Source organism: Vicugna pacos, chromosome 32 (genome assembly GCF_048564905.1).
Source record: "Vicugna pacos chromosome 32, VicPac4, whole genome shotgun sequence".
In the NCBI taxonomy this organism is placed as follows: Eukaryota; Metazoa; Chordata; class Mammalia; order Artiodactyla; family Camelidae; genus Vicugna; species Vicugna pacos.
Window position 1 is genome coordinate 19,897,062 of NC_133018.1, and position 12,690 is coordinate 19,909,751.

At 37.3% G+C, this 12,690-nt stretch overlaps 1 protein-coding gene across 5 annotated transcripts in view; it reads right to left on the reverse strand.

The window, feature by feature from the left end:
* The window catches only part of SBNO1 (strawberry notch homolog 1), a 44,033-nt gene that overhangs the window by 12,757 nt on the left and 18,586 nt on the right, over nt 1–12,690 (reverse strand). For all 5 annotated transcript variants that reach the window (XM_072953265.1, XM_072953264.1, XM_072953262.1 and 2 more), the window contains 14 exons: nt 10,886–11,019; nt 10,599–10,689; nt 9,299–9,460; nt 8,365–8,500; nt 8,174–8,279; nt 7,898–8,051; nt 7,050–7,232; nt 6,407–6,504; nt 5,222–5,373; nt 3,620–3,817; nt 3,125–3,292; nt 2,850–3,025; nt 2,244–2,375; nt 721–856 (listed from right to left, as the gene is read on the reverse strand). In XM_072953265.1, coding sequence (XP_072809366.1) covers nt 721–856; nt 2,244–2,375; nt 2,850–3,025; nt 3,125–3,292; nt 3,620–3,817; nt 5,222–5,373; nt 6,407–6,504; nt 7,050–7,232; nt 7,898–8,051; nt 8,174–8,279; nt 8,365–8,500; nt 9,299–9,460; nt 10,599–10,689; nt 10,886–11,019 — 2,026 coding nt within the window. The remainder of the gene's footprint in view (nt 1–720; nt 857–2,243; nt 2,376–2,849; nt 3,026–3,124; nt 3,293–3,619; nt 3,818–5,221; nt 5,374–6,406; nt 6,505–7,049; nt 7,233–7,897; nt 8,052–8,173; nt 8,280–8,364; nt 8,501–9,298; nt 9,461–10,598; nt 10,690–10,885; nt 11,020–12,690) is intronic.

The following is a 12,690-nucleotide window of genomic DNA, read 5'->3' on the forward strand; positions in this document are numbered from 1 at the left end:
AATGATATTAAAAAAAAAATAATAATCATCACTGATTGTGTTCACTAGATACTAGTATTCTGAGATCTATTCCTAGCACTTAACACTAAGTTGGTATTCAGAAACCCTTAAACCGGGGTGGAGGGGGGGAATGTAACAATTACCATAACTCCCCAGAAGGTACAAAATTAAAAACATTGACTTAACATCTATATTCAGAACAATATTCCCCCTTACAAGGGAAAACAAATGGCCGTGAAACTATTATACAATAAATATATTATTACAACTCCATACTGGCTGACCACAATGCTGCTGATGCACAGCTGTCCTGGATTCTCCCAAAATTATTGTTTTTTTTCAATCACCAAGTCATAGGAATACGAAGACGGCAGAGAAGGGAGGAGCCATGTGCCCTCAGTGAAGCCACTGGGGGTGAAAGGACACAAGTGGCAGCTGCTCTGACATGGTTAAGCGCATCCTGAAGGTCTACAATGGAGATACTCCTGAGGAACCCTGTTCTTGGATACAATGCCAGAAACCCCATGAAATCCTACTGCAGGCCTTTTATACCTTTTAAAACAGCTAAGAAATAAATTCATGATGAACTCTCTATTTTAAGGTATATGCAATACAGACAACTTCAAAACCTACATATATGTCAAGTTTTAATATGTCTGACATTAAAATATTTCCCCAGTGACTCCCAGCTATTAAGCGAAACTTAGTGCAGGAACTTACCAAATTGCTGAATTGCTCTATCGGCACTCCATGGCAATTCCAGAGTCATGTGAACTCTCCGTCTTTGATTTTTAGCCCTCCTGTCTGCTTGTAATGAAATACCCGAGCTGGCAGCTTCTGAGATGATAGCAATATTCTGTATCGAAAGTAAGAAAGAAAAAACAGAAGATCACCCCTGCACAAAGACAAGCTGGGAAACATGAACCAACACGTGTCCTCCTTTACTTCCTAAGTTATGGAACCCTCAGCTTTAGCTATGCGTAGTTACACGAACGCCCAGGATTGAGGTCACATTTCCCAGTCTGCCTTACAGCTAAGTGTGGGCACACTCCAGCCAGTAGGCTGTAGGTGACACGAACATCCAGGAAACATTCCTAGTCAAGGACATGCCCTTCTCATCTTTTCTCCTCTCTGCTGGCTGAAATGTAGAGGTGTAATGATTGAATCTGAAACAGCTGTCTTGCAATATAGAGGTAACTTGGGAATGGAGACCCACATACTAAAGGAACAAGACAGAAGAGACCCTTCAGGGGGCCACACTGGTCCTGGTCTACCTACTTGTATGAGGGAGAAATAAATTTCTTTAGGTCAATATGATTTTGGATTTTCTGTTACTTAACAGCCAAAACTAATGCTAACTAATATAATTCCTAATGCATATGGCCCTAAATTACCAAAGAAACAAGTACATAAAATATAATAATATCTCTACCTACAATCTTTAAAATACATGTGAGCTTTTAAATATATTTTTAAAACTTTGATGATGATAATAACTATCATCTAGTTTTAGTTGCAGAGGCAGAAAAAAATTGTGAAATAAAAAACAAAGTGAATAAAGAGATATTTTATTCCACTTCTCTTAGAGTAAGGAACGAGACTGAAGTGGTACTGCTATTTTTTAGCAATCTCATCAGCAAGTGCTTATAGCAACTCCAACGAGATGGACGAAGAACTGATCTGAGAATCTTAACGCTGACAAAGTTTTAATACTTAACACTAAGAGTCTACAGAAAGGGCCTCTGGAAGCAACTCTGACCTCTGCAGTGGTCTGATACGCACAGGCAATCTGTAGCCATTCAGAGTGAACTGTCCTCATAGAACATGGCACAGCAAGACAAGAAACAGCAAAGCCAAAGGATAACGTATCTGGGCATGTTTAAATGTATTTCTAGACTCAAAATTACAATGAAGCGGAAAAAAAAAAGAAGCTAGGATAGCATTTGTCGTGCCATTAAGATGACCTAAGAGAACACAGTATTTTAATATTCTGATTAGAGACCTCAAAAGCCTCCAAAGTTATCAAGAGTTACAACTAATTCTGTGCACAAAACACTTATCACATTCAATTTATAAGGAAATAATGAAAATACGTAAAATGTTCAGTGATTATGTGCAAATACTAAAAAAGTATAGAATAAGAACATTCAATGGACAAGATTTATATTAAAAGAGAAAACCCTTTTGAGATTAAACGTATGGGCATTATTCTTTTCATCCAAAAGCATCCGAGAAAAGTATACCTTATCTCCATCCATGAATCTTTGTTTTTCTGTGATATTCAGAATTTCCACAGGGACATCAAGTTCAGATCTTGACTCATAAGATATACTTCCATCATCATTGCTTACAACCCTCCCCTTGCGGCCAGTCATCTGCAAAGCCAAACAGTGTCACTTACAATTAAGGTATCTGACTATGGCGCATGAAGCTCAGGACTATTCCATCAGAGAAACTTGGTGGGAGATGAAGGGGATAATGAAACCAACACGTATTGTGCAGCCTGGGCTGCAGCAGGCACCCTTGGGGAGAGAACATTGCAACACAGTTTCTGGATTTAAAAAGTTCAAATTCCAGTGGAGAAAACAGACGTGTGGCAATAATAACAAAGGGTAAGTGACAGGTGCAGGAACCGAGATCAGTGTCTTGGGATAGACACTCAAAGATACGAGGGACAGGAATTCACAGGCTCTAGCATAACAACAGAGTAGAGCAAGGCTTGTATTAAGATCTAAGAGAGGATATTAGATAATTATACAATGATGCCAAATGTATCACTCATTCCAAAGGGTTTAAAAGTGGCAAAAAATTACCTAAAAGAGACGCAGCCCCGATCAAGTCATACTTACCTCAGCAACATTCTCAGGGCCACCAAGTTCATCAATAAGTTCATCCAGGGTATTAGGAGGGAGGTCTTCTGCTAATTTTTCTAGTTTATCAAGCAGGTCTTTCTTCATCTGCTGGGCCCTTTCCACAGCGTCCTGACTTGTTATAAGGCTATTGTTACTGTTGGTGTTACTGTTAGCTAAGTAAAACACATTTGTTAAAAATCAGTACAAAATTTAAATTTTTGCTTTGTTTAAAAGTATGTTTCACAGACAAAAGCAAGCTTCAACGTGGATACCTGGTGCACTGTTAGGAGCAGGTGAGATAACTGGTGTAGATGAAAAACTCGGTCGTTTTGATCCAAGACCTGACGCTAATAAGGCACTTTGAATAGAATCTGGGTCTATACTTTTCTTTTTTTTTTTATCTTTGTTTTTCTTGTGGTCTTTTCTGATTAACCAGGGATCTGAAAGTCAAGGAAAGACATGTATCTAATCATCTGTCAAAACAAACAAAACATTCCCAGAGGAAAGCATCACCAGTGACACTGGCTCGGTACATGCTCACACCACGGGGTGCGGCTCCACAGCCTGAGGTTCAACGTGACTGTACAGAATGGAGGCCATGGTCTCGCATAATGAGCTCAACCGCCAGCAGACAGACAAGCCTGGAGCTCCCACTAAGGAAAGACTAGAATCTACGTGATGATTCTGTACAGGGAAAAAAGTTTTAGTACAACACCCCATTTCAAATACCCAGAAATAACTGTCCTTTAACATAGTGATGAACTTACCATCTTCATCATCCTCACTAGACTCGTCTCTGAATGGGTTGAAATCATCATCATCTCCAGAACTCATGTTTTTAGAGCTCTCGTAGTCACTTTCTTCATTATCAGAGGCATCAGATTCACTTCCACTGTCGTCAGAACTGCTACCAGTAAGGCCACCTACTTTTCGTGCTTTTTTGGCTTCTCGAGTTATTTCTTCACCTACCCTCAAGCCCCAAACAAGAAGGTCAGCCAAAACACACTGTTCTAAAGATCCGGGAAATTACATTTAGTTCATGAGTTAATACACTTAGTTCAAACAAGAACAGTGGAGAAAAGCATTTACGCACATAAATAAGAGCAAAGAAAATTCACAGACAAGTGGTAACCTTGTGGACTCTTACAAGAAAGGTTATGTGCAATTATGTTTAAGAAAATAATAGGTATGTAAGTACAAACTCAAGCCCGCCTTCAGGTGCACAAGTTTCAAAATAAATTCAGAACAACAGAGATGAAACAGAATCTCTGGCACTGTCACAATTTAATTGCATCTCAGGTTGAGATAAGAGGCCTAATAATTATAGGTTGATAAAATGTTTTTTAAACACCTTATGGAATACTAAAATAACTATAAAACTGCATTTTAAAAAGTCAAAAAAGGTGCTAATCTGAACTACCTTACTGAATATTCATAAAAGATATCTGGAATAAGCCAATCAAAACTAAGAAAACATTAAGAAGCTCACATATTAACAAGATAGTAAGAACAATTCAGAAAAGGGAAACATGTCCATCTATCTGACCATTCTAAGATATCACTGATTCTGAGACAGCATTACTTTTTGTACTACTAAAAAATAATAGTAATTTTAAAAAACCTGTTAATTATACTACAATAGTCAACCTACTTTCAGGCATATTAAAAATGTTTTTAAAAAAAAGTATTACTTGGAATGGATGAAATATAAGGGTGAAGTGTCGGGCATTTAGAAGACACAGCATCAGAGTCTTCACAATACAATGAGTTATTCTCCCCATTTTAGATAAAGAAAGACTGAGAAGGTAACTTCTGAAAGTCAAACAGCTTCGTAAGCACCTAAATCCAAACCTAAGTTTGCATTACTAGAAAATGTCAAACACAGGTGAGTCTGTTACTAATAATATAAACAGAAGTCTCTTTAAAGAAGACTATAAACACACACACACACACACACACCACTGACAACAAACACACACACACACACACACACACCACTGACAACAAAAAGACCTGGATTTTGGTTCCCCATTTACCACACAGTAGCTGTGTGAACCTGGGAATATTCCTCAATCTCTTAGCCTTTCTGTGCCTTAGTGTCCTCTGTCTATAAAACCGAAAAAATAAAACCTACTTTCATGTGAATGCCTCATGGGTTGAATGAGATCATGTGTGACTGATGCTTACCAGTGCCTAGCACTGGTCACTCATTAATAACAGGTTACTCGAGCATTCAAAACTACACAAGTGACAGTGAAAATAAGCAACCATCTGCCAATTCAAGGCAGGCAGTACATTCCCCAAACACAGCTGCAGCAAAAGGCTCAAATTTATTCTACTTTCAACCCCATTTACAGGAAAGTGCCCACCTTTCCGCTTCTTTATTTTATTTTCTTTACAAGGACTATCTCTTGGAGAACTGTTGTTACTTGGAGCTGTCAAATCGATTCCTAGCAAACTATAAAGCTTTTTCCTATCTGGAGCAGGGAAGTGTTTTTCAATGAGTGACTGTAACACTCCTCTGCAGAAGAGAGAAAAAGTGACAGTTAGTGGTTCAGTTTGCAAAATTATTATAGTTTTACCAAACATATTTTTTAAAAAGTAAATATATTTTATTCAATCTTACAAAATATTCACAATCTAGCTCAAATAAATTTTAATATTCTGGGCCAAGGGTGTCCAATAGAAATATAGTGTTAGTCAAGCAAAATTTTTACATTTTTCCAGTAGCTACATTAAAAAGTAAAATAAAGCTGGTGAAACTAATTTTAATATTTTAACTCAATGTATCACTTTAACATGTAATCAGTGAGATATTTTACATATTTTTCCTTAAGTCTTTCAAACTTGTGTATTTCACTTAGAGCTCATCTCAATTTGGACTAGCCATTTCAACTGCTCAGCAGCCACGTGACTAGTGCTCATCACATCAGAGGCAGTACTAGGTACGCAAACAGAAAAAATACAGATTCTCAGGTGCATGACTTGCTTTAAAAAGTAGTTTTTAAATATGTGTATCTTAAAAGGAGCCGCTTGAATGTATTCCCTAAGGCAAAAGATAATCTGGTGGCATAAGTTTTTTTTGTTAATTTTACTACGAGTTAGAATTGTCAGGTTCTGTAAATAAACTGAAAAACAATGTCAAAAATATTTCTTAAAAACTCTTCTACCTCAGGACTATCTGCAATTATTATACTGGCACTTACTAAACTGGGGCAAACTATACTTACTGCTCTTCTGAATAATGGTAATTTCAAATACACAAAGCCAAAACTAAAACTGAAACTAAACTAAGCTGTTACAGATTTTCAAGATGTACAAAACGAATAAAGATCAAACCCTTCCATTAGTCCAAATACTGGGCATAATATTGTCAAAGTACTTGACATTTCAGCATTTCTAGGTTAATGTTTTCCAGTAGACAGACTATTACGAATACGCACAGGACTGCAAAAACTAAGATCAGGAAAACTTTAAAAGGCAAAAATTCTTGTCTCCAGGAAATGCCAACATTTACACTAATCAAAGTAAAAACTCAAAACCAAAAACATTACTTGGCAGTTGAAACAAAATCATTCAATTCTCCCCCGCCTTCTTCCAAGGCTTCTAATGTTCTAGCTTCTCCCGTAGACTGCAGACCAATTACAACACACTGGAGGAAGAAAAGAATATTAATAATTATAAGTAAAAATATGTATGTGGCTTCTCAAGATGTACTTTAAATATTTAGTTTTAAAAAAAGATTTCCAGCGAGAATTACCCATTATTGTACATGTGTACCCATTTATTTATCCTACACACATCTGAAACATGCTACGTGTAAAACACTTAGCTAGGAAATGGTATTACAGTGGTGGACCCAACTGATGCCCTTGCCCCAGTCTTTGCGCTTTAAGTAGATATATATTCACCAAAAGGGAAAAAGCCTTAAGGTAATACACCTACATACTATCAGTGGTTATATGTATGGATAGCCAAATTACAGTGATGTTTATACTTTTCTGAGCTATCTAAATTCTTTATAAACAGGCATTGCTTTTACTATCTTGAAAAATTTATTTTTTAAAGTCTTACGGTTAATACTTTTACAACTGTCCTTTACAAAGAAAAGGTTTATAATAAAGTAGAAAACCTCAACACCCAGTAGACTAAAAAACATAACCAAAGATGAATCTCTTCAGACATTCTCCAACTTACTTTTCCATTCTTGATTTCTTCTCGAGCTAGTTGCACAACCCTTTTAACTTTGGATGCTATGCATAAGTATTTGAAAAATCTCTGGTGAGCAGACCAGAACTGACCCCACATGGATTTCTTCATTCTCTGCTCAGCGTCAATCAGATCTGCAGCTTGCTGAAATCGCTCTCTGGCAATGACCCACTGAAAATGCACAACCAGCATTTTAGATACTTCAATCTCTGAGTGTGAATTATTTAAAAGTGACTCAGTCGATCAAAATAATGTTCAGTGCAAGACACCATTTAACAGTAATTCAATGAAACACCTTCAGTAACTCGGGAAATCTCTGAACATATGTTTTTAGGACACTCACAGAGAGTTGTCCCCAAATTCTTATTACCTAATATAGTCATTTTAGGAAATAGTTACATTGTGATTTTTGAAACTATTACAACTGAAATAAATGGCTATTTTTCATAAATTACTTTAACAAAGAGAAAGCTTGGAAAATTGGGAAAATGAGGATCTGGTGACTTATCTGTTGTTTTACTGCAGAAATATACTCCTGTGGGCTGACAGAGATTACACTGGACAAGACTGGCTAACAGAAATATTATCAGGTACATTAAAAGTACTAGAAATTGGGTTTAGCAGATACAAACTACTATATATAAAACAGATAAAACAACAAGGTTCTAATGTATAGTACAGGGAACTACATTCAGTATCTTATAATCATCTATAGTGAAAAAGAATATAAATATGTATAACTGAATCACTCTGCTGTACCCCAGAAATTAGCACATTGTAAATCAATTATACTTCAATTAAAAAAAAGTACTAGGAGTTAAGAAAAAAATGCTCACCAGTTTGACTGCTTTATTATACATTTTAACATAGCTCTGAGAAAGAAGAACTTCCTCAATTTTGAAGGTCACTCCAGTAAAGCTCAGCTGTCGAGCAATATACATTCCTCTAAGCTTCATATCCATAGCAACTATTTCCATGGCACCAACACCTCTGAATAAAATTAAAGCACACAGTAACTATCATTAAATATAGTAGGGCTTTAACATATGTAGAAGAGGTTTTAGCAATAACACCTCTTTTATACTGCTAGTGTATACTGTAAATTGCATTACCTCCGTTCTACTGCCTGAATAAAATCACTGAATTCTCTAAATGGAGTTCCCTCACCCCATATTCCAAGACGGTTCATATAGGCCATGTTTCGTGGTTCAGAAGCACCTGAAAAAAAAACCCAAAATGAAACACATTATATAGTTGAAAAAAATAATCTACACATGTAACTTTTAAATAAATAATTACTCACCAGTGGCACTAGCATAAACAACTCTGGCTTTTGGCAATTTGTTCTGAAGTTCTAAAACTGCTAAGCCTGTCTTGGTTGGCTTTGAAGAACCAACAGGACATAAGTTTTTTGCTTTATGACATTCATCAAACACTATCTGTAAGGAATACGTTAAGGAACATGTCATATTAGTAGCAAGTGTCTCTAACCTTTTAGGAAGAGTTAACTTTCATTTCCCAGAGGCCTTGGGAAATAGCCAAAATTTCTAAGACAGTAGCTGGAGTTAAACAAAACAAAACAAAACAGGATTATCAGCAGGAGGGGTGCTACTGGTAACAAGCCTCTGAGCATCAACTAACATCCACATACCTATTATCTGCTTTTGTCAAACCTTGACATTTGGCCACTGCTTCAGACTGTTTTTTCTTTACGATTATAAATGAAGCCCTCTATTTGCCTCTCCCTGATTCCACCACCCCGCCTCTCTCTAGCCAGAGAGGCATTCACTGTATTTGGCATTAACCTTAACTGGATATTTATTTCTTAATTAGAATGAAGGAAAGGATCCACTACTGCTAGAAATGTCCAGCACACAGAGGATTTTGGCAAGTTCTATTAAGTACAAGCACGAATGAAAACCAATTTTATCAGCATTTCAAAACTGGTGTTCTTCATGCAGGACAGTAAAATGCATGCTCCGAGCAAGGAAGTCTGGAAATCACTAACTTAATGAGGGAATATAGCATTCAGCATGTTCCACACCTATTAACATTTTCCTAAAGGAGGAACTTAAATACTGGCCTTCTAAATGACAACTACAAAACAGAATCAATTTTCTGACTTCCTAGAATTCCAGTAGTCTGTTTAACCTCAGAATTCCTGTTTTCCAAATGTTTATCCTTAGATTAACTTTTGTGTCATTAAAAAATATAAAAACATTTTTTGCAAAGGATACCACTCCATCGAAGTCATCACCACACCAATGCAGGAGCTGTTTTAACCTCGTTTTGTATTTACCGCCAGACTGACTTTCACCAATGAGGGAAGAATAGGTAGCAAAAATAACACCCTTCTTCACACTCCCATTATGCTTGGAAGAAATTTTTCCATATTTAAACTAAAAAAGAAAAGAACTTAATAAATACGCTTATCTGTCTCAATATTTATCCCACCCAAATTTCTATAGCAGTTAACTAGACCATGATGGACTTTAAAATCAAAGGACCACCTAAGATCATCCACAAAATTTTTCACACATATGTGTATACGCATACAGACATGCCCATGCCCTCACATTTATGTGTGTGTATGTGTGTGTGTGTTTAACTTTATGGTGCAAGGACCCAGTTTTCAAAGTCTCTAAAAAGTCTACCACCAAAAGAAAGATTACAAACCAAACTCCTCTACAAGAAAAAGTCACAGTATTCATTCTACAAATATTGTGCACTTACTACCTTCAAAGCACTGTAACTAAGTTCTGAGTGATATATAAAAATTATGATTAATAATTGTGCCCTTCTTCAATTACACTGACTCAGAAACAGAAAACCATTTCTAGATGCCAGTTACCTGTTTAAAGTTTTGAACTTCAGCAGTCACTGAAGTACACAGTACTTTACCTACTAACCCACTCAGTAATATTCACCCAAAAAAGCCACTGATGGGCAGGGCAACACTGAAGCAACTCAGGATTCACGTGGAAAGTAGATTCACGTTTACTTAGTTTCAAAGGGCTACAAGGAAACACCTGCAGAAACCAGGTCTGTCTCTTTCACCCTTGTGACTCCAGGAACTGGTGCATAGTAGGAGGTCAATAAAGATTTGCTAAATGAACATTAAGATTCTAATCACATTAAACTGTGCTTCTAGACAATGAAAACATTTTCTACCACTTGACAGCACTGTTTTAACAAGACACAGGTACAGGTTTAATACAAGTTCACTGAAAGTACGAACATTTAAACCAGGCTCCAAACCACAGTTCTCTATGTGCTATGAGGGCGCACTGCCAGTCCAGACAGCTGTATGACACTGCACCCCACACTCAGTTACGAGTTTTGCCCACAGAAAGTTACTTCAGAAACAGACAAAACAAACAAACAAACAAAAACAAACCACCCTGAAAACTGAAAGAACAAACTCTATAAAAAGAGACAATGCCTATTTGTTTGCCACTAAGAACCCTACCTGGCATAGTATTTAACACACAGTAATCCATACACCAACAGTAGTGGCTGAATACAAAATTTTCATACCTTATTTAATGAATGCACCAAAATGTTTTTTGCTCCAATATCCCTCAAATCTCTTTCAGCATCATACTTTAAATCATTTGAAACACTGAACCTGCCACCAAAAAAAGAGAAAGAGAGAAAAGAAAAATACATAAATTAAAGGCAAATTCCATCATTCTAGCAGTATTCAAGAGTCAATAAAACCAGGTCTTGACACTTCAAAAACTTACACCTCCTCATTAAAGCCCATCCTCATACACTGGATTATTCACAAACACAAGCTTCCATGGCCGGCCTTCAGCACTTACCACAGAGCTCTCTTCCTGCTCAACAGATAATTCTCATAGATGATTCCTGCTATTGTCCTTCCTTTTCCCACCCCAGCACCGTCACCTATCAAGAAGCCAGCACGGTCTCCATTAGGCAGGAATGTTTCATGTTGCTGAAAAAGGAAAAGCTGGCAATTAATCTACTCCGTTAGACGTTGGTCATCAGTCTTTCACACACTGTTTTAGAAACATAACATTATGCATTTTCATATGAACAGCACAGAGTTTGGCTTAGTGTGGACACTTACACTGACCATGCAGGCATACCTCGTTTTATTGTGCTTCGCTTTACTGCACTTCAGGGGATATTCCACTTCTCACAAACTGAAGGTCTGTGACAATCCTGGGTCAAGCAATGCTATCAGTGCCATTCTTCCAATGGCATTTGCTCAGTTTGTGTCTCTGTGTCACATTTTGGTAATTCCAAACTTTTTCATTATTATTACATTTGTTATTGTGATCCGCAATCATTGGTCTTTGAGGTTACTATTTTAACTGTTTTGGGGTGCCTCGCACCCTGCCCATGTAAGAAGATGAACTAAATTGTGAATTAAATTGATAAATGTTGTGTGTGTTCTGACTGCACCACTGACTGGCCATTTTCCCCAACTCTCTCCCTCTCCTTGGGCCTTCCTGTTCCCTAAGACACACAGTATTGAAATTAGACCAATTAATAACTCTTACAATGGACTCTTAAGCATACAAGTGAAAGGAAGAGCTGCATGTCTCTCAATTTAAATCAAAAGCTAGAAATAATTAACTTGAGAGGAAGGCATGTTGAAAGCTGATACAGGCTGAACACTAGGCCTCTTGCTCCAAACAACCCAGTTCTGAACGCAGAGGAAAAGTTCTTAAAGGAAATTAAAAACACTACTTCAGTAAACAAATGATAAGAAAGCAAAACAGCCTTATTGCTAAAGTGAAGAAAGCTTTAGTGGTTTGGACAGAAGATCAAACCAGCCATGCATTCCCTTAAGCCAAAGCCTAACCCAGAGCAAGGCCCTAACTCTCTTTAATTCTACAAAGACTGAGAGAGGTAAAGAAGCTACAGAAGGAACGTCTGAAGCTGGCAGAGGTTGTTTCGTGAGGTTTAAGGAAAGGAGTCATCTCTGTAACATACAAGTGCAGGTGAAGCAACAAGTGCTGATGTGGAAGCTAGAAGATTTAACTAAAGTATCAGTGAAGGCAGCTACACTAAACAACAGATTTCCAATGTACACGAAACTGCCTTCTGTTGGAAGAAGATGCCATCCAGGACTTTCACAGCTAAAGAGAAGCAGTCAGTGTGTGGCTTCAAAGCTTCAAAAGACAGGCGGTTTTCTTACTAGGGGTTAATGCAGCTGACAACTTCAAGTTGAAGCCAATGCTCATCTCCCATTCCAAAAATCCTAGCCCCTTTAAGAATTATGCTAAATCTACTCTGCCTGTGGCTCTACAAATGCTATAAAAAAGTAGCACATCTGTTTATAACATGGTTTACTGAACATGTGAAACCCACTGTTGAGACCTAGTGCTCAGAATAAAAGGTTCCTTTCAAAATAGTACTGCGCATTGACAATGAGCTCTGATGGAGATGTACAACCAGATTAAGGTCGTTCTCGTGTCTGCTCTGTAACATAACATCCCTTCCATAGCCCATGGAACTAGGAGTGATTTCGACTTTCAAGCTTTAATTCTTTTTTCTTCCCCAAGTCTTATTCTTTAAGTAACACATTTCGTAAGGCTATAGCTGCCATAGTGATTCCTCTGATAGGTCCGAGCAAAGTAAACTGAAAACCTTCTGG